General features: G+C 29.4%; 2 protein-coding genes across 2 annotated transcripts in view; one reads left to right on the top strand and one right to left on the bottom strand.

The window, feature by feature from the left end:
* Positions 1-1347: 1347 nt before the first annotated feature.
* Positions 1348-5294, bottom strand: LOC108780887 (glutamate receptor ionotropic, delta-2). The gene is made up of 8 exons (XM_018548720.1): positions 5175-5294; positions 4570-4923; positions 4188-4303; positions 3153-3323; positions 2669-2925; positions 2298-2506; positions 1840-2114; positions 1348-1596 (listed from the first exon to the last, which is right to left on the bottom strand). Exons 1-8 carry the CDS (start codon positions 5292-5294, stop codon positions 1398-1400), a joined length of 1701 nt encoding a protein of 566 aa, XP_018404222.1. The 3' UTR covers positions 1348-1397.
* An 8768-nt stretch (positions 5295-14062) lies between these two features.
* Positions 14063-23559, top strand: part of Picot (putative inorganic phosphate cotransporter protein picot) — a 41778-nt gene continuing 32281 nt past the window's right edge. The window contains exon 1 of the mRNA XM_018548880.1: positions 14063-14183. Coding sequence (XP_018404382.1) covers positions 14096-14183 — 88 coding nt within the window. The 5' untranslated portion in view covers positions 14063-14095. The remainder of the gene's footprint in view (positions 14184-23559) is intronic.

The raw sequence follows: 23559 nt of genomic DNA, 5'->3' as shown, positions 1-23559 counted from the left end.
CATACTTCTCGTTTATGAACACTCAATACAATACACTTTATTCTAAAGATCTTCCTGGGATAGTTTTTAGAACGTTAGAACGTTCTCAGAATGTTTTTAGAACGTTCCTTGAACAACTATGTGGATAACAATCCTTATATATCACTGTCGCGGCTGATTTTAGCTGAGAATCATAGATCGTAAGATTTATTTATTATACTTTGTAAGCAATTAATTTCAAATTGTATACACAAAACAATCATAAAGAAAGCTTATTTATTAATCACATTGTATGCATTTATTTTATAAGTAATCTATTCCACACAGTGTTTTCTATATAAAAAAGTCTGTTGAAACCTTATTAAAGGAGCCAGGTATGTTCGATAGTTTTACATTATATTAAATGACAAAATTATATCGGCAATTTACGCTTATTACTAAAAGATACAAACATTAACAAAGTAATAAAAATCTCTCTAGTCGAGATTTTTATGAAGTTCACAATTAGATTAAGTTTAGTGCAACAGAAAGGAAAATCAGATACCCTGAATTTCTTTTGAACTAGTATATATTTCTGCAGATATTTAATCAAGATATTCTACAATGTTGGTTTCTGCACTTTCTGCGTTTGGCATTTCTTTTATCGCGTGCATAGTTTGCCTACGAGAAAAAATAATAATAAATAGCACAAAGCATGGTAGAGAAGTTTCTCTTAAGGGGATATTTGAACGATAACTGAACTTGATTGATGTCGATATAGTATGAACTTTTTTTTATTTTAAATTAAAAGTGTCAATTCCGTTTCCTGCATCATCATTTTAGTTCAGATACATCGAAGTATACAATCACAAATGTGTGTGTATGTGTATTCATATGTATTTTACTCTGTTTATTCTCTGTCTATTTTTATCTAACAATTTGCAACATCATTCCTCACAAGTACCTACTGCTACACAATAATTATTGCTCTGCTTATTATTCTGAATCTTCACTAAGCGTATGCAAGTAAATTGCAGTTGAGTGAGAATCTTTTTTTAGAATTTTAATAATTAATTTTATAAACTTAATATTATTTATTTTCATATAATTCGACGACTGACCACAATATTTTGTTCATACAAGCTGTAAAACTTTTATATTAAGGAAACATCTACGTCAAATAACAGCTTTACTAGCTAAAAGATGTCAATTTTTTTAAGCTTTTTTCCGTTTTTAGTATAAAGTCAAATCTCATTTTCTTATTTGACGTCTTTAATCTTGTAAAAGAATTTTTTATTCTATTTAGTCAATTCGAAAATATATACCTATAATATGTCAATCGGGATAAGAGACTTGTAGCGTCTCGCAGTTTTTGAACATGGCCGGAGACGCTACCGCGTCTCCTGATAAATTTCATCACTCCAGCATCTCCTTAAATCTTACCTCTTATGCCATAATAACTCGAACGCAAACACGATTACAGAGAGGAATATTCCGTAGCCCATTGTGACCAGCGCGAAGTAGCATTCAGTGAAACCGATAGTGATGAAGCTTGTTTGACTCAAACATACTGGTTTTCTCGTATATAAGCGATATTCCTCGTGATATTTAAGTCCGTATTCTCGCAATATTAGAGCTCTGAAAACATAATTTCTGACAATGCCGAATGCTCCGATAATTATTATACCATGAAATAACAATTAGTTCATATACATAGTACATTCTTAAAATAACATCAATAAAAACTATTTTAAAACTACATGTTTACATATTTTTACGTTAGACTTTAAACTTTCAAGAAGTTTTATATCTTATCGGAGTTTAAAGATTTAAAAACTTCGTGCCCACGTGAAGAGAGGCATAATTAGAGGTATTATTTACCCAGTTTTTATTATCTCTGAGTAAGGTGATTGCTCTTGTATCACAAGAAGCGGATATAAGACATTTAGGAAATCGATTTCAGTCAAACCGCACTTCTCTTCCTCCAAATACGTGTCTTGCATCAGTTGGTAAGCCGTACCAATTTCACCATGAAATGCGAAAAGTTCGTTTCTTACGCGACGTATACCTTCTTCTATAGACATCCAGTTAGATTTGCTTCCTTTCGGCTCGATTCGCTGCTCTAGGATTGTCTTCTTAACGGGATCTTGGAAAGACTGTTATCTCATAAAGGATTTATCTATTTTTGTATCTTTTGTTATATATAATATTATACTAATAATTTTTACATCGTATATAATAAAAGTATTTGGTAATAAATGATGTAATTATAATTATAATTATCATCATATAATAAAAGTTTTTGTACTATTAATTTTCGTGATTTTTGATTCACCGACCTTGAAATAATATCTATTATATACTACATCCTGCACGCCTAGCTTTAAAGGACTATTTAAAAGATCCGGAACAGTTTTGATAGAATCCGTGGTAGACTGCAGCAAACCCACGATATTCGCTGTATAAGCCGCATAGAGACTCAGTGAAGCCAGCAATAACATAAGAGTAACAATTCGAGACGAAACTCTGTAGGGTTCATACGAATATCCTACAAAGATACAATAATTTTATCAATTTTATGTGGAAACGAGATAGAAATAATTTAATTGATAAAATTTGACATCTCATATATTTTGATTAATATTTGAGAATCATTTTAATAATATATTCAAAGTCTACAGTTATATTATCGAAAAAATTCTTTCTCTACCTTGCTGAGAAAATGCACCTAAAAGAATGAGAAAATTATCGCTAACTGTTGGCTTGTTGGGATTTAATTGATTCCAGTAGGCTGCTGATTTTGTCAATCTATCACGAGTAAAGTATTCCCATTTGATGGATAAGTAGAGCAAACAAAAGACCAAAATGAGAAATACTGCAATTGCTATCCAGACGTTTTGTTGAAAGGGCAGAATAAATATGTTGCTCACAGTCGACAGTAAAGGTCGCCGAAATACAAAACGCGAGCTGTGTAGATTTATACATAAAATATGAATAACACAGTATAATAAGATAGGAAATAGTAATAAGAAATTAAAATTAATAGTATAATAGTTTAATTATCATTTTTTAGTCAAGTTTACATTTAAAAGCTAAACTATGAGCTTTAACTGAAATTTTAACTATTTTCTGCTTCCCCCGAATGTTGCCTTTAGAAAAGCATAGAAAATCAACTTAATAAATAATCGTTTTACCTCGTGTGTGTATACAATTGGATGTATTGCACAACACCGATACGTTCCGGCACGAGAAATGTAGCGGTACCGCCGATATCAATTTCACGCCGTTCCAACATCCCAATCATTCCGCTCCAAGAGCCATTCTTAGCACGATATCCCCAGCTGTTCGTGACTTCAAAACTTATCCTAAAGGCAAAATATGGAATTTTGAGTCGACGATTAACGTATATTCTAACGAGCACCAAAATACAACTGCTATATATATTATACAGATATTAATGTGTGTATATTTACATATTAATATGTTATACATATAGCATTTGTATATATGTTTGCTGGGCTACACCTGTAAATTCATCATATCGCATCTCGTGTTTAGAAACAATAAATAATAACGTTTTTCAATCTCTCAAAATTCTGATTATTTAAAATTATTAATATATAGTTTTTATCAAAATTCTTTATTTAATATTGAAGAAAGATGTATTGATCGGGTATTAGTTCGAGATATATATATATAAATATAGAAACCGATATATATACGCACATATAAAAAGTCGCTCCATCTTCAATTAAATATTCATGTGCGAGTATTTATTTATTGATTATATTAGCAAGCAAAGATTTAAAAAATTATATTGCAAAATATTTACAGATTTGGTAATAAATTTTTGACTTTAAGTAGCCACACACAATTAGATACGAGTATACATACAGTAAACGCAAATTTTCCTGTTACGGTAAATAATAAATATGTCATGCGCTTATTTGATTAAACGAATCGTTCCATTCATGCATCTGATCATGTAATTCTCCGGTCAAAAACAATTTATCATTATTTTTGACGTATGAAGGTATATCACTTGATCACTTCACTGTAACCTTATTAATTAACCTTGGGCTCGAATGTATTACGTCGTTTGAAAACTTGCATATTTGTGATTTTAGAGTTAATAAGACAAATTTGTTACAAATTATCGCCGTTGGATTTATTTCAAACACTCTAACAAAATATTTTGGCGTTGATGTGATGTTTAAGGTCGAACTCACGTTGCATTCATTCGGTTCACTAAATGCAGTATCCAAGGATAATTAGCCTTTGTGACAGGATCTATGGGTTTATCCTTGAAGTCAGTCAAATGGTTGATGGTGTTAGGATCCGTCATCTGTATGTGTGCAATTGCAATAAATCTTGAAAGAAAATATCTCTTTTGTTAAAAGAAAATTGGCACTTAAAATCGAGACTACATCATAGCATTTTCGAAATTTTATTATGGACTTCGCTAATACTTGCTTTTTGTAATATTAAACGTTACTAGACAGCATTAGATGGTATATAGGTACACATATTACATTGGCTCGCATATAAAATGCTTTGATGTCTCGTTTGATGATTTAAGCGCACTTGTGTGATGATTATATTGTAAAGTACCACGAGACAAGATTTAAGAGCCGTCTGTTGAAGATTTTTTCTTCGTGCTGAAGCGACGTCAAAAGTGCTCATTCGCAAACCATTCTTGATTGTCCAGTTACCACGATTTTCCCATATTACACCTCGCTGTGGACTTGGTCGATATATGGATAATAATTCGAGAAAATCATCATCGAATCTTCGCGCGAGAATCACGTCGCTATCAGGATAAATCGCCAAATCCTCGAAGATTTCCAACACAGAGTCATCATATGTAAAAGTTAAATTGACGTTATCATCGTTGCCAATTATTGTTTTTTGATCTTGAAAAAGCAGCCATTTTGTCGGAGCGATGAACATCCTTTTTGAGTGTGCCTATCAATTTACATCAGATATCGATCATGATAAATTAGAGAAGATTGATATTATAAGATACAACAATAACGAATTTGTGAGTCATCGGTCAAAGTGTCAGCGAAATATAAAGAGTTTTTTTAAAATTTATTTATTTTATATTCTGAGAATTTTTATGAATAATACTTTTATTTCCTTATACTATTAATATACCTTATGTATTATTATTATTATTATACTTTGATTTATGACAAACATAAATATTATGTTACCTGTCGTAAAATATCAGTGGCGTAATCGCAATCTAAATTCAATATATATAGGTTTTGATGTTCTAAATTATTGTATATCTTCGAATTAAATTCTTCGTAGAAATTATGAATGTTATGCATCAGGTAATTATTCGACAATATTCTAGATAATTTAACTATGTCATCTGTGAAAGAATATTGTATTTAACTCCAATAAATTTTATGCGTTATTTTCATTAAATAAAAATAGAAATGTATTATACATTATATATGGAAAGAACGATTTCGTTGAAGTATCTGAAAATGAATCTAAATGCAGATCTAAAAATATTTTTGCTAAATTTATCGGTTCTATGGCATTTTCTTTGTTATTCTTTTCAAGATAAATATTAATATAATATATTCTTTTATCTAGACTTGTAACTTTTTTTTGTCAAAGAACGTAAAATAGGTAAATCTATCCACATGGTCGTTCAGTGACATATCACGAAATGGATAAATCTACTTGAATGGGCATAATGTAAAACAAATAGCGTTACATATACTGCATGACAAAGAGAAATCAACTTCTGGAAGATAAAACAATTTACCTAAGTAATCCTTAGAAAAGAATGTCTATTTCTTATTTAATCAAGAATATAAAATATTTTCAAAAAATTTGCGCCTATTGTGAAGCTTTCTTTTCTATTAAAGAAAAAACATAGAAAAAAAGGCAATTGTTGGTGTTTCTTAAGGTTTATTCATCTACTATATATTGTCATCCCTCAAGTATCCTTTTTCCTTTAACAGGCATACCGATTTCTTTTCATTGTGGATTTAACGAAGGGAAAGAGAAAAGGGTAAGAGAAAGTTTGAAATTCAGACTTCATTTTGTCTTGTGTTAGTATTTTATCAAAATAAATATTATTGAGATAATTTTTTAGATTTACTTGTATTTAGACTTTGACTAATTCTCTTTTATTACTTTTATTGTACGTATTATATTATTTTATTATACGTATTTTACAGGCTATCTCGATATTCGCAAATAAAAATACTGCGCAGCAAGAAAGTTGTAAACAAAAATAAGTTAAAAAAGTTTTTTGCCATTTTCTGTTTCAACCGGTAGTTCTTAAAATATGAAAATTTAAAATTGACCAATTATAGATTATCGTTAAACGATTTGTCCATGAGTCACCACTAACACTACGTCGTATGAAACTCAGGGACAGATAGCCGTTTAACTGTAATCCATAATTGACTGACCAGTTTAAAATTGTCATACCTAAAAAAAAATAGTAAATACTTTTATAACTTTTTTTTTCAACGAGAATTTTTTTTGTTGTAATATTCGGAATCGCGAATTTTGGTGATCCTCGTAAAAGATCATTTTCTACTGTCTCTACTGGAGTATTTTTTGCAATTACAGCTAATAGTTGCTATAAATTTCGAGTGCTTCCTTCAATGAACAATTAATATATAAAAATCATGAACATCTTGCCGTAGTTGATGCATAGTTGTAGAGATACTCTCGAAGGTGGGAATAGAGCGGGAGTCGCGTTAACAACAAATCTTGCGATAACGTCGTCGACGCGAAATGACGCGATTACGTCATTGCCAAATGACAGCGCGAAGATGCACAGGATAATGAGGATCATTCCGACCGCGTTTGTCTCCACTAACTGCGGAAATTTTTCAGATCGTAGAGAATCGATCGTTTGTGCATCGTTTAGTGTACCATAATCTCTCGGTTACATAGCGATTTGCGTAATTCTGCACATTGTAAAATCACGAATCCGCGAAAAAATGACGGATAATCAAGGTAACAAGCGTTATTATGACTCGTGAAATATTCAAGACGTGATAGATGCTCGTTAACGTCTGTCAACAGATTATATACTTCGGGTGCTCCTCGAGACACGATTTCACCAGCTTTCCTCGTTCTCACGAATGCTTTTTCATCCCTCCAAATGCACTACCATATTTGAGACGATAATGGCAGTGTAAAGCATTATAAATCCGTGAGGAAGACAGGCTTAAGAAACTTAGCCTACTCTGAATGTCGCGTGTACGGTTTTCGATGGATTAGCTTGTCTGTTTTCTTATCGTGAAACAAAGGTTCGCACTCCGAGCACCTCTGGTGCACATGTTTGACGCACATGTTCTCGTGTTGAACAGTAAATGCGATTATCGTGTCAGACAAATTTATTTCGTAGATTAAGCTAAACGTTGTTTTATTTTAATTAAATACGGTATTAAATGTAGTTAGAAATAGAGGAAGAAACTTTTGTGTGATTATGAAAGTTTCATTTTTTACGCTCCTGATTAATGCAGTGTATCAGGTTTGGACGGTTTATTTAACTACTTTGTAAAATAATAATTGTACCAATGATGTAATTGTAATATATTGTAATTGTAATAATTACATTATTTTTCAAATTTTAGGAGTTCAATTGAAGTCACTGACTGTATAAAGTAATGTAATAAAAGTTTTGAGTCAAAATAGCATTGGATAGTGCACATTTTAAACGTAACTTATCTGCACTTAGAATGATTATCTTAAGTGCAATTATTCTAACTTGATAATTGCATTCAGTTTTGAATTTTACCATCCGTTCTTTGAATCAAAATGACGGATGAATTACGTTACTTTAGGTATATCTAGTGATTTTAAGTCAGACCAGCCTGGTAAGATCTAATATTCATAATAATTTTAAGTCGATACTGTATAGAATTAATCTCTATTTTAGAGATATATTGTTATAACAGACAACATTTAAAAATGTATTAAATGTTAAACAATTAATATATTAAAGTTAAAGCTAATGTATTAAGGTTAAAGCAATAATATATTATTATTTTGTTATTAATTTTATATATATGATCTGCTTTCGCGATATACGATACCACAAATTAGACATAATTTTGTAAATTCGTTCAAAGCCAAAAGACATGAACCAAATACTTATTTATTTATATTATTTTACGTTCAAGTGTTAATAATTCGATTCTATAATATAAAACTTTTCCGTTACACTTAATGTTTTAATATAAGAATTTTTTTCTATATGATAGGAAGATTTTTGTGTAAATATTTCGTCGAAACATTTAACAGCAGGCTTGTTCGTGATGAACGTGCAAAGTGATAATTACATCTCAATTTTAATCAGTCTGTACATATAAACGTGATATCATAAAGCGATAAGACTCAATATTCATATAATCGGTTCTGAAAACGTCTGTTCCATGTGTATACAACATGGGCGTTAATCCTTTTAAGTATCTCCCATTATGCAATGACAATGTTTTTTAATCATGCATACGCTCGATGTAATTGCATACATTTATACATCTGCGTTTGTATTTATTTTTCAGAAAAAAGACAAACATTGCGTGTTCAATATTATCGAAATTTATATGTCAATTATGTATTTTTTGAAGCAAAATTATATTTAATTATCAACAGTAGAGAATTTGACAGTAGAATTTGTAAGCCATAAGTTAACGAGCACTCTTGAACATGTTAATCATTATAAATTCTCAATTAACAAGAGAAAACATGCGCGGAAGAAAACTTTTCACTTTTCCCATACATTTCACTCGTGTGCGAAATCGTGCTTGTCGAGGAGATCACGCGGCGTATCTCCGCAATTAAGGCGAAGCGAGCAAATCGCGCAACTATAAGGCAAGAGATACGCGACAATTGCATTGCAACATTTCACGTAGACAAGAGATGATTGCGCAATAATTTAATTCATAATACAGAGCAGATTTCTCTAAAGAAGATTGCGTTTCACGTGTCCTCAAAATTATTCTTGCATTTTTAATCCTTTCTTGTTTTAGTAAATAAATAAATAATGAATAGCTTAAAAATTAAAAAAGGAAATGCATGGAAAAAAAGATGAATAATAGATGTTTGAAAGATTAAAAATCTTTTTTTAATTTGTTGTTGTAACTCTACGTTATGTTGAACTCAACCAAGCGGATGTAAATACTTGTTCAAACTCACGAAAATTTCATAGATTATTTTTGTAATAAAATTCTTTGGATAAAAATAGTCGATTATTGTGTCGCATTAAGCTTACTTGTTGAAAGAAATTTTCCTCGATCATGAATTACAAGGAATTCACATATTTCTTAGATCACGCTTTTAGCCACGTGCAGATCGAGACTTTGTTTGTCGCTCGCATTGGCTGCTCGCGTGATTAGTTAGTGATGGGCACGTGAGACGAGCCTCCCGCTTCTTATCAGTGCTTATTCACGAGATCACTAGATCGATATGAGCAAACATTGCATCGCACGTGCTCAGAATTAACCATTTCAAGACCGTAAATTCGCGGGGCGCGATTCAACAACCAGTTTTATTACCAGTCTTTAATAGTCTGCATGAAATGTACGACTCTCGATTGCGATCGAATATTTCACTTGTAGACAAGATGATGATCCATTGCGCAAGATAAGACTTCGTGGAAGCAACTACGATTGCGAATTTCCTCTTTCGAGAGAGACATTTTTATACGTATACGGATTTTGAGTTTATCTGTGAAGGCAATCTGATAAAAGGGTACTTAAAGAATTAATTTAAAGATTATATTCTTAGTAATCCTTGTATTTCTTTTTATAAAAATTATTTTTTCGCTATTGCTTTACCGAAACGCGCACTTGAAAAAACCTCAAATAATCTTAATCACAATTTTATTGCGATTGTGTTGGAGAATTCCACATTTACCAAATATTTATCTATAGAATCAATTTTGTTGAGACACTTCCGGAGTTTGAATATCGAATATGTATCGAGTTTCATATTCACGCAGTTAGCTGATATAATCAATCGATTCTTTGACGTATTACATTGACCGTGACTTTTGTTTCGAAAACGAAATCGCAAGAAAGTTCGTGTTTACCAGCCGGAAAGAAACTTCGCTATGTGCGCGGCTTGATAAAATGGTTAGACTATATAGCTCGTTCACTGACAAAAAGGAAAAGGACGGGTACACGTTGCGACGCTACACTTTCTCGTCGTTCGAAATGCCGACCTGGTAAAATTACGAGCACGCTTTCGCCACGGAAACTTTTTCATGGCGCGACAAAAGTTTCCATAAACCATCGAGACCGTCGTAGGTGTATGTAATTGATATCAGTGTAACTTTATAAAACACACACAAAATCAAATCGCACTGTTTATGAGTCTATTTGTGTATCACGGAACAATCGTAATGTTGATGAAAATATGACATATAATGCGTCATATTGATTAAATTTTAATAAATATTTGATTCGTTCTAAGTAAATAATTACTAAATGTAAACAAATATTTATTTGATGTAAAAGTTTTTTATCGAGTAAATATTTATTTATTTATTGTAAGTAAATGTTTACTTAATACTATTCAAAGAAATATTATCAATATTTAATAAATTTTGTTCAGCGCATTTTTATTAGAAATAGCAAATATAATTGTAAGACGTAAGATATTACAATAAATAACAATATTACAATTTTTATATTTGTAATAAGTATTATATCTGTGATAATTCGCGTTAGTGTATCCTCGTTGAACTTTATAAAATGTAAATAAGTAAATTCGCTGCATATTGTAAACGTTAGATAAATAATTTAATGTTTGCAGAATAAACAACGCGACAATGCTATTACATAATTAGCTAGTCGTTTCATTGCGAAGAATGTACATGCTACCTTTGTCACGGATGCGCCACGCACAATGTATTCAATCTCTTTATCGCCTGCGTCATTTAAATTGGTGACTATGTTAAGAACCGAGATTGACGGAAGTGGAAGGGACAAACAAGACTGGTATAACTCGCTACTGGCAACGACTTGGTCGACGTGCCAGTTTGTCGACCTGTCGAATGAGGCCACAGTGATGGGGTCTGTGGGTCACTCAGAGGCACATCGATGATGATGATGACGATGACGGTGACACGCCGCAAATAAGAGACTCCGATAGCATCGCGAGTCATTACCTCGTAAACGAGTCTTCGTGCCGAGAATGAGTTACGATTCCGGTGTGGAGAAGTTCTCGTTAAGAGACGTCCGCCTTGGAATTTCTGCTCGGAGACTTAGCGAACTCACGCATACAGTTATCGACTTTCCGCGGAAGCAGTAATATTATGTGAACCGGTGATTTTCCGTAACGCTCGTCTACGTATCGTTGCATTTCTGGGAGAAAATTACAATTAATGATATAATTTTAATGAATTGTCTTTCGTAATATTCCGTTTCTTTATTAATATTTTATTCGATTGTCTCACAAATATGGTACATTATTAGATTAATGTTTTAAAATTAATTTTTTATATCGAAGAGAGAGATAATACATGATATAATGGAATACATCAGATTAATCTGACTGTTAAACCGGAAATTGAAAAATTGAAAATATATCAATCGATTTGATATTCTTATCTGATAAATTGCTATTATTAATTATTTGCGATAAAAAAAATATTAGCATAGCTGTCTCGATTTGTTTAGAATTGACTGCATTTCTGAAATAGATTCGCTGTTGATTCATTTAATAGGATCGCGATACGAATTACAAAGTTATAAGTACGTTATCGTCAGCTTTTTATTTCTATATGTCAAAAAGTTTATCAGACATAATTAGTAGTGATCGATTTTTAGGCTACATCGGATATCCTATGGATAAGATTAATTACATCCGGTGTCACGAGATCGACAGTCTGGATCGTGTCTAATATTGCAATTTTGAGAAAATGCAATCAATACTTAATCATCCTGTAGTTTTCCACATTGAAAATATTTTACTAAGAGAACCGCAAAAGATCTACACTCTCAGCAAAGAAATATTATAATAATTTTTTTCTCGGAATAAATATTTACGAGGGGAATTCTTTTACGTACCGGTTGGCCTTGGCACTATGAGTAGATTTGGCGATGCGCATCGTTGACATTGAGCCCGCTGAGAAACAACTAATACTATTTTTTTCAAATTTAAATAACTTGCATATATATTGTTCTATTGATTATCATATCAGATAACTGTTAAACATTAGCAAATTCGTTTATTTCACTGCACAAATTCTTCTATATAGTAGCTGTTTTTCTACACTACAAATATTTTAAGAGATTTGATTAGCATTTTAATAGTTTATAACTTATATATATATCATTAAATAGTTATGAATTTTCTTGTACTACATATTCTAAATATAAATATTTTCGAGTTATTGATATTAAATGAATTAATAATGAGTTAGTTAAAGATGAGTTAACTTTAATGAATAAAACAATTATAATGTTATAATTATAAGTAGAAGAATGAGAGAGAGAGAGAGAGAATGAACGAATAAATGACTCGTTATTTATTAGGCATTCTGATATATAATCTTCTTAAATGCAAGAACAATATAAAAAACAATGTCAACAAGCATCATTAAAATATTAATATGTACATTTCTTTAAAAAGAAAAAAAAAAGATAAAAGCTTATATAAAAAAAAAATAAAAAAGAAGAAGAAAATAAAAAAAGTAGTTAACAAATGACAGTATCAAATAGCATGCAATTACAAAGCAGGTACTTCAACAAAATTTTAATACAATTTAATGATGTAATATTCTGTAAATCCAATAAAAGATTATTTCATAGCTTAACAGCGAAAGATACGAACGATTTCTTGTGAAACCGCCTTCAGCTCCGATAAGACTGTTTTATACTGATGATCTTTTTTTGAAAATTCAGTCCTGCATAGAGTGGTACAGGAAAAATAATAATTAAGAAAACTGATATCACTTTGTCTTATCGCATTTATAATTAAAAAAAATATTTATAAAGAATATATAAAATGGAAAATATCAAGTTGCTACAACACTAAAGAGATACGCAGAGAGAAAGAGGAGGGAGAGAATAATGATATATAGTTACTATTTTTATTTATTTTTTACTTTACTTCAATAAAACGATTTATCTCTTAAAATCTATGTAAGAAGTGTATTACAAATCAATTATTTTTTATTTATTATAATACCTGCTTTTTTATATTATTCTAATAAAATAAAGGCAACTTAAAATTAATGAAAAAATAATATTTGATTAATGATATTATAATAATGATTAATATTGTAAAATTCTTTCATATACATTTCCTAGTCACATACATTTGGATTCTAAAAATATCAATAAATTTTAACTCTCTTTGGCGTATAATCTCAAATAATTAATCTGTTCTTTTAATATAGATTGATTTGAGTATTTATTATCAAAGGATTTATTATAAAAAAATATCTGTTATGTAAAAAATTGAAAACTTGCAACAATTTCTCCAATAATTTTGTTAAGAAAGAATTAACTTAGGTTATTGAAACATTAAGGAAGAGTGATCGAAGAAAATGATGAAAAAATTTGCACTTGTAAATGAAAAATGTCATGTTTTTACAAGATAGAAGACAGGAGAACAGCTTGACTTCGCATTACTCAAAGATTCACGAATAAAGGAAATAGCGTTAGTCTTAATACGTTCTGTACATATTTACTGTGCACACCGTGCACTTGTCTCACATCGTATCAGGCCATTGGTTTGGAATCTGCTTCTTTCGAGATATTCCATTGTATCGTTGAGATGGTTTATTTTTAGATATTTCCATCTTTCACTTGTGCAAACTATTGTTCTTAAGGACTCTACCATTTCACTTTGCCTTTTCACATTCGCTGATAGGCATACAGGTGCGATTCAAGAAAAGCACACCGCGTGCGGGAGAGGAGTTGGGAGCCGCGTCGGTGGGGCTCCCACGGCGTGGTCTAATTGGCCGACATGCGCGAGGTGTTCGCCTCTAAGTGTCGCGAGTTTGGCCGTGTTTGTAACAGTGTCAGAGTGACCGTCGCACTGCGTGTTACACGGAACATTGACTTCCTAGGCGGAGCTTTCTTTGTTAAACACCCTTAAGCACCCCTTCATCGCTCGACTCTTCGGCGTAGGTGGTAACATGATCGAGAACGGGATGACCTCAGATCGAAAGAAATCTGAGATCAAGAAACCCGAGACCTTCGATGTGGAAGTTTCCGCTCCTAAAGGTAAATAAGCAAGCATTTTATGATCATGAATTAGCTTCGCACCAAAGGTGCGGCTTCTGAATGGCTTTTTAAGTATACATGTAATCTTAAATACAAATATGTATAAATAAGGTATTTTAAGAGGTTCGAGCTCCGATTTAATTCGAACACACGAAATATATTTTATGTTATATATATTTTTGTTTGTTGTGTTTCTATCATAAATACAAGGACTTTTTGTACGTCCAAAGTATGAAAATTTGAACTTGTTGAAATTACAAGATTTAAATAAGATTATCGATTAATCTTGTGGCAAATGTAAATTCTCGATATATTGGTCCATGTTCAGAACGCACTTATTAAATTATTACGATTAGCGCGAATTTTGCATATACTTTATTACATATATAAGTACTATAGAACTTAAAACATAAAGGCGTGCATTTATCGATAAAAGTGTATTTTGAATAAGGATCATTATTTATCCGAAAAATGTAAATACGCTGTTTTAAATATCAAAAGAGCAATAATACCTAATCCTTTGAGCTAAATAACTTTATGTTTATATTTTTTAACTTTTATATCAAAATGTAAATCAATCTATTTCTGTAATTAATTTTTAAATAAATAAATAATGCTTGTATTAACGTGTATGCACTTATAAAAAACAATAAACTAAATTTAAGTCAAATTTATTAAATCTTCTTGAGTTAAATAGTTCAATTTTTTATTTTCATTAAAATAACATTGAATAAGAGCAATGTCGATTTAAAAATGATTAAAAATAACTTAAATAGAGTATAATTATAAAAACAGTGTAGTTTTCGAGTCTTCTTAGATAGGAGATGTTGTACCATATAATACAGAGATGTGACTTGACTTTTAATGCGTCGTGTAAAAGAAACCTTATATGACAGAAACAGAACAATTAGCACGATAAAGTTTTATCTGTCATTTTAACAATTTTGACCTATGAATTTGTAAGCACTATAGTCATTGAAAGCTATTTTAATAGTTCATGCAAAACTAAAATAATTTATTAACGTATGCGATTATTTTATTAACTATGTAATTTACACCAAAGCATGATTTGTGTATTTTTCTTTAAATTATCATATACAGGAAATCTAGAAAAAATTAAAGAATATTGACAATTTAGAAAGAAATTATTTTAAAAGAACAAACATGAAGATTATATTGAGATTATATTTATACAATGATTAAATAAAGGCCGAATGACGGTCAAGCAAGATTTAGGTTGCTGCAGTAATGTGTGAATTTTATTTACCACGTATGTAGTTTTCTTTAATCGCGCGCCGAAATATTTTCAGACTTTTTACAAACGCAACTCTAAATAACTACTTGCTTGACCGTCATTCGGCCTTTATTTAATCATTGTTTGAATACTAACGGTCCTACAAATATTGTAATTATATTTATAATCAAATAGATATATGCATGTATATACATGTATGTTTATACATGTGTATATACATTTATAAAATCTAAATAATTACTTTAGATAGCCTAAGTAGTAGTGTAAAATACAGCGAGAGATTTATGGCTACTACTTCAGGCGATCGTATTGTTTGACTTCATTGTCACTTTCAACAGATAGAATCGAATCTTTTTATTACCAGCTGATCTGTTATATATAATTCATTAGAAACTCTAAAATGCTACTCTCACTTTTGAATGCAAGGTTAATGTCAACAATGTTGGAATAGTTAATTAGCGAGTTCATATATTAACTTTGTTAGAAGTTGAATAATTTTACAAATTTTGCAGTGTGAACAGTTGCGAATTCCGTAGAATTAATATACATATTATCAGTTTTGTATTTACAGGATTCGATACGTATTTATCCGTTTGTTACAATTGACAAATTGCAATATAAGTATTAAATTGCTTACAATTTTTAAACTAATATAAAGAAACGATGACACACATGAGACGAGATCAGAAATACTCCCAGAATTAAGAATTGATTCAAACTGATGTAATTTAATAAAACTTATTTATTTATGAGATTATTATTTTTCTTAAATTTTGTTGTGTGTGGTAATTTGAGATAACTGAAATGACTTAATGTTGAGTTTTTTGTATTTTTTATTATGAGTTAATTGTGAAATTATTTAATATAATCTCGGTTATTTAAAAGATAGGTAAGTTCGAATTATTTAATTTGTTAAAATTAAATTGAAATAAGGAATATTAATTACCACAATCTAAATTTTTCCTAAGAATTAAGATTAAAAAAATAAGTTTGAGGTAATTTAGATTTTTTACTTGCATTTGATGAAAATTAAATAAATTAAGTGCTATCATATATTTTTTAATACGAATAGATTTTACGGATGGATTTTAATGCTAAGTAATATTCGTAATTATTAATTACTGGAATTGTATAAGACTTTGCATTTCATATTTGCGAAACAAACAACGTTTCATTACATCGATACTTTTACGTAAGTTGATCGATCACCTAGTGGCAATTCGTTTGATGCATTCGCGCGTATCTGACACACGACCCGGAAGCAATGAGATCACGTGATTTCGTTGGCATTCCTGCACCTAATGGGATTGTCTGAAATGATGATTTGAAGCATTCACTGGCAGTTTTACGTAATGTTAAGTAAACTGTACCGTCAGATAATTACTTACTGGAGATTCTAATTAGCCCGCCTTCGCTACGTAACTTCTTACACTGGTTGCGGCTTTCAGTAAAAACGTAAAATAATTTTGTTATGCAACTTTAATTTTGTTTTGCGGTTTTTTCAAGGAATTTGTCGTAGTTTCGAATGAATTGCATCGCGAATACAGACGACAAACAAATTTTTTTACATAGATAGCATATATACTTATACTTGTATACTACTACATACAAATCAAAATGTTGCGCGAGATTAACAATGCATTATTAACAATGTTTGTTTCAATTCTAAATATTTATAGTAGTTTTTAACGAAATATTTTCAAACAAATTTATAACGAAATTATTATATACTGAAGTACTCATGTTTCATATGAATAATAATTATCTTTTTAAAACTCTTGATGAGAGAGAGATTCCTTAAAATTTAGATTTATGGATTTTACCGATTTATTATTGATGTTTCCTTTAATTAAATGAAATTAGTGGTCATAAATCATAAAATGTTTCATGTTATTTATAACAATGTAAGTTCGTAATGTGTTCTTGATTAGTGCAGCTTTGTGTGTTTTCCGGTGAGAAGAATAGAAAAGTGACAGGTCTGTGACAGTTGACGAACAATAGCCTTGATGTGACAAAAAAACTATAATTGAAATATGAATAATGTTAAATAATATTAGATGTAAATTCAAATGGCGAGATTCGCGTGTTGGCGACAATACCGAAATTGAAACTTATGTTTTCTATCTTTTATATTTTCCGCGGTCCACTGAACTGTCACGCTGACATTCTCGTAACCTCTTAAAACTTGTGATTATTTCTTCTTTTTCTTTGTCTTTACGCTAAAAACAATTCCGGATTTCTTTTCTCTCCATGTCGCAACGATTAACAAGGTCCCGAGAACACTCATTCTTTTTGAACGATTGTTATCAGTATATAGTCTATAATCGTAATTGATCTTATCTACTATATGACGATGTTTTAATAATAGACTAATTGCTGAAAGATTCAAGATATTAAGTTGAAAAAAGATAATTTTTGATCGATTTTAATTTATTATCAAATTAAATTTCTTTTAATCGCATACTTTTATCTCCGCTTCTTTTTTATATTCTCGTTTATACTTAGGTATAATCTAAAATCCGAATCGGTTAATTAACACTTTCGCTATTTTGATTCCTTTGCAAATCTACCCTTATAAGGAAAAAATACAACATTAACCGGCATTCTACCGTGAATAATCGCTTTCACACAAATTCTTTTCGATTGAAAATAAGTGGAACAGCTATCGGAATTGGAAAGTTGAAAAAAGCGATAACCGTTAATTCATTGTAAGTTAAGTTGATTGCGCTTTCCAGGCAAGTCTTTTGAATTTTAACATCGAGTAGACACTAAACATACGCATTACATGCAATAATGCTTTTGAATTTAATTAATCGAGCAATCCAACATGCTTGACTTTATTACGCCTAGTTTATTAGTTACATAATCTAGGTAGCAGGTGCAAAAGAATTATCGGTAAATAAAGATAAGGTAGATATTAATCTTTATGAAAATAAGTACATCACTTTTTTTCTTTCTTAATTTTTATTAAAATCAGACGGTTGCAAAGTAAAAGGAAAAGGCAGGTTCAAATATCAATAGAAAATATTATTCTCTGTTTTTCGAGAAAAAAAATCAACTATAACATCTTTAACAATCAAAGTACTAATTTAATAAGCAGTTACCTATATTGCACACAAATAATAAGAGATATTTTATATTTTAATTTTGTAAGTAAGATTTTCTATTTAATGTTTAACTTTTCTTTAATTTCAAATTTTAATTACATCGAATAACCTGCAATGTAATATTAATATGTAAAGATTGCAATTACTTGATGAGATATGATAGACTACTGCAAACTTAGAAAGACTTTGTGTAACGTCATCGATGTGCAATAACTTCTTCAATGATGAATCAGTCATTGCGCCGATGTGACATGAATCACGTGAAAGTCTCAAAATCATTATTGTGTTCAATAATCAAGCTATAACGGCTCATCGATCATATATCTGTAGCTTGCGGAAGACTCCCTATCTAATGCAGATTACGAATTAAGTCGCTTTTGTCACATATTGAATTATTATAGGATACGTAGCAATTATTTGTCACTCTTATAGGTATACACTTACTTATTTACTATTAGATAAGTCCTCACAAGATTAATGTTTACACTGATGTCTTCCTTATGTTTGTTAATTGCTCAGATAATTAAGAAAAATATCTTAGAAATAGATATCAAACATTTCCAGTAAAGATACTGATATCAATGACATTTTATGATATATAAATCACAGCAAAGACATAAAATTGTAGTAGTCAATAAAATTGTAAAACTTAAAAATTACATCCATTATTAAACGACTTCTTGTGGGTTTTTGTAAAATTTTTGCTAAAAAAATTGTTATCACTAGTTAGCAATATGATGATGGTCAAATATTTTAATCATTGTCAATTCCTCATTTTTAGATTCTAAATATCTCGTAAATATCACGTAACAGTTCTTTGCCATTCAACGTAACTCGATGTTTCTTTTTATCTTCATAACCTTGAGAATAAATAGGAATGTTAATATATACGCAGTCTTTATCTGTTTATGAATAAAGATTTTATTTAATTGTAGTCATTCTGGCAAAAAATTTAGTTTCAGTTCTCAGTTATATTTCCCTCACCGTTAGAATAATTTTAGTTTTGGATTTATTTTGTGATTATTTCTATGGAATTTTTATGTGCTTTATTCTTTGAAATTTTGAAAATTTATTTGATTTAGCATGGTTTTATTTAGTGAAATCTTTTTCTCAGAATTTTATTAGTGAGAGACAATCCTATGTAAAGTACATTATTATCATCTTTATGAAGATCAGTATCTTAATAATATTATCAGATCATAAATAATTATCTGTAAATAAATTTTATTTTAATTTTATCGCATTTATTAGATTATGAAAAATTATTAAAAGTAATAAAAGTTGTGTTAGTTGATAAAATAATAAAATTGGTTGTTTTAAGACGCACTATTTAATGAGTGCTTTTAAATTATATGCATTTATTAAGTTTGTATCAATTTATACATTGTAGATTTATTTTATGTTTGCGAAATGTTTCTTAAATACAACTATCTTTTACGTACTGTGAAACGGTAATGAAACGGTAAATGCACATCTAACGTTTTCACTATAATAAAAACAGATACATATGTATGTATTCGACATACCGCAAGAAAAGTTTATAAAATTACATAAATAATATGTATAGAATTACACAATTTATAGTGGGAGTATATAAAATTATGTGTTTTTACAAAAATTAGTACTTTTATCTCTAATTGTAAACATATTTTTATATTAAGTAAAAAATTACAATTTCGTAGCTTTTAAACGAATGTACAAATTTTTGTAATATTATACAACATAATAGTAATATTATACATATAATATTTACATTTTTACATCCGTATAGAACATAAGGTTCTTGAGAAAAATTGTAAATTATTAGCGAATTAGTACGTAAATATTTCTAAATGCTTCTATTGTAAATTTAATTTTGCAAATTGTTTAATCACTATAAAACAAATAATTTATTTGTAAGTTGTATCTTTATTTATTATGTATCTATATAAATATGCATTAATATTGGGTCCCAAGTTACCTTATAATTAGTTTTACATGAAATCTTTCGCAGTTACACAAATATTTTTGATGTTTGAATAATATACATCATAATAGGACATCTATATAATTATTAACTTATCTAAATTTTTTTATTTTTATTATGATTAGTTTTATTTATAAAAATCAAACACAAATAAATAGTTGCGTCTTGTTTCTTTAATTGTATTTATACGTGCGCAAGTCTTTTGAGTGCATTCTTTTGGTACATTTAATTAATAATTATAAATTAATTAATGGATTTTTATTACACATGCAATTAATACACCAGAGAACAGTTTTTTATGTTATTTAACAACTTTAGTTAATTTTAGTTAAAAAATTGTAATTATTATAACTGAAAATTTCGTTTATATGAATAAATTAAAAGAACTAAATATTTATTGTATATACATATAACATATTTAATTAAGTTATATATTCTTTCATAGTTTGCAGTTACGATTATTAAAATATAAATACAAATATTTAGATTTTTCGCTGAATGAATTATTAATTACAGAAATAATGAAAATATACTAATGTTTGCGTCAGATCGATTATATTTTCAATTATATCGTACTATGAATAATGTATTGATGTATCAAGTTTTGATATTATAAATTACCGAAACTAATTAAAAATGGGAATTAACGAGTGATTTAATTAAATAGAATTGATTAATTAAATAAATTCGTTCGATCAACTTTAAGTAAAAAAATTGTATTATATACAAATATTTATTAAAATTTGTAATTATCATATTATACATTTAATGAGTAATTATAAATATTTCTTATCAGATTTTCATTAATACTTAACACTGCACTTATGAATTATCGTATAATGCATCTTTAATCGTCAAATATAGGTACTTCACCTGATCAACTGATTATATCATTGCTTTATCTGCTATATACGTATATGCCTGAAATAATAAATACTCTATTTACTTTCATATATATATTTTTCTTCATCATCATAAATGGTCTATCTTGTTGCATGCAACAATTAACCGAACCATTATATCGATTGACAGATACAGTACACTATTAAACGACGTTTGCTGAAATAGAATATTATTCTAACAAGTATAATATTTAAATTTTCGAGAAATAAAAATTAGGTCAAAGTAATATATGATGAAAGTTATATTTAGAAACATATATAGATTATACGTATCGTAATTTGACTAATAACAAAATTTATTAAAATGTAATTATATTTTTAAGTAGACTAAAATCACAAGTAAAGATGTAAATGATAATTATTTGCGCAATATAAGATAAAAATTATCTGTGCGTATGTTTTAATTACAATTATGATTGTTTCTAATTCCTTCAACACAATGATTAAAGTAATATACTTGACATACGAGTCGTGCTACTCTAATATCAATCCATGATTAATGACACAGAAGGTGTCGATGGAGTTCATGTTTACTTCCCGCGCGCTAATTGCACTTGTAACGAGCTTGTAGTAAACGATGTATAATCATTGCGCTGACACTATTCCGACGCAAATGCTATGGTTTACAACTTACATAATTAATCGCAATTAATGTCACACACGTGAACAGCTGAGATTGAAGCGAGACTAATCTCGATAGCAATTTTTACGTTAAACTAGTTGCTGTGCTACACTTTTTTGTTTCTAGAATGTCATAGGGCCAAATAGAGTAAACTTACAATTCAATAACTTATCTATTATAGTTTATGGAAATTTGAAATGTGCACAATTATGCTGTATTATGCACATACACATATAGTATATAACAACCTATTTTTTAATTCTATTTCCTTTATACGTATCATTAATTAACAACAAATTACGATATTAAATTAACGGTATCATTAATTAGTTCGGACTTTCGCTTGGAAACTAGCTATTGTCGGGAAGATGATAGCAGGATTTTAATACACGTGTTTAGAATCATATTTTCTAAAAATTTAATGTCATTTAAACTTTAGAAATATTAGATTAAAATTACTTTCTTAAACTCATTTGCGGTTTACACGAATTACGAATCAACCACAATGCGGTCTAGATTGCGTTCCGTGTTATTCGCTGTGAATACTGGAAATCTAGTATGTTATTTCATTATACACAGTACATAATATATACTATTTAAACTTTCAGTACTTACAATGAATAATAAAACGCATCCTAAAAATTGGATGTAGGAGATTCTTTAATTTTTAACCGAGAATTTGAATTTTAGACAAGTCGCTGGAAAAATTATTTATGTCTTATATCGTTGAACAATGTCATTATCCTGTCAGTAACTCGTGTTTAGTGCGACGAGAAGGAACGTTTTGTCACTTTCCAAGAATTTCCACGTATTAAAATGAGTCGTGTTTCACCGCAAAGCACTTATGGAAAATAACTCGTACATTTATGCGAATTGTTATAAAGCTACTTAAAGAGCATTATTCGATTATTGCGATCTTATTTGAAAGATTAATTGATGAAAATCATATCCTCCTCCTCCTTCTCTCTCTCTATCTCTCTCTCCAGTAGAAAGAAAAAAATACATTTATGATGTTTAAGATGATTGATTAATACTCTGTTTTCTTCCTTTTTTCTGCAAATTATCTCAAATTTGATTGTTTAATATAATGATTTAAGTCATTAGAAAGTTGAGAGAATTTGTATTTTAATAATATATATACCAAAGAGCAGATAATCTTGAATACTTCAAAATAAATTATACGCGATTAGTATTTTTTTTCATAGTAACACACGCAATATTGACGTAATGCGTATGTAAAGAATTTTTTCTTTAGTTGTTTGTAGTATCGATCGATTCCACCTGTGCATAACTCTGTGTTTTTCCATCGCATTGTATTCGGGATGCAATACGCTCGGTTAATCGCAATCTGATGAGTAATCAGCTATTATGTTTGATAATATCTAGTGTTGACTATTAATAGATTATGGAATTTTAAATTGTATATTTAATAGTTTATAATTATTGTATTTCTTAAGTAAATTTTTCTGGAAAGTTAGCTTTATTAAAATAAAACTGTGTTATATTACATTAAAACAAATATAT

Source organism: Cyphomyrmex costatus, unplaced genomic scaffold (genome assembly GCF_001594065.2).
Source record: "Cyphomyrmex costatus isolate MS0001 unplaced genomic scaffold, Ccosl1.0 scaffold123, whole genome shotgun sequence".
In the NCBI taxonomy this organism is placed as follows: domain Eukaryota; kingdom Metazoa; phylum Arthropoda; class Insecta; order Hymenoptera; family Formicidae; genus Cyphomyrmex; species Cyphomyrmex costatus.
This window is presented reverse-complemented; position numbering and strand designations above follow the sequence as displayed.

What these genes read in the sequence shown, in the direction of transcription:
- LOC108780887 (XM_018548720.1), bottom strand. Translation starts at nt 5,294, where the DNA reads ATGCATAACATTCATAATTTCTACGAAGAATTTAATTCGAAGATATAC. An exon ending in CCACTGATATTTTACGACAG is followed by an intron (nt 4,924 to 5,174) that starts GTAACATAATAT and finishes GTAAATTGATAG; the next exon opens with GCACACTCAAAAAGGATGTT. An exon ending in AGGTGCATTTTCTCAGCAAG is followed by an intron (nt 2,507 to 2,668) that starts GTAGAGAAAGAA and finishes GTATCTTTGTAG; the next exon opens with GATATTCGTATGAACCCTAC.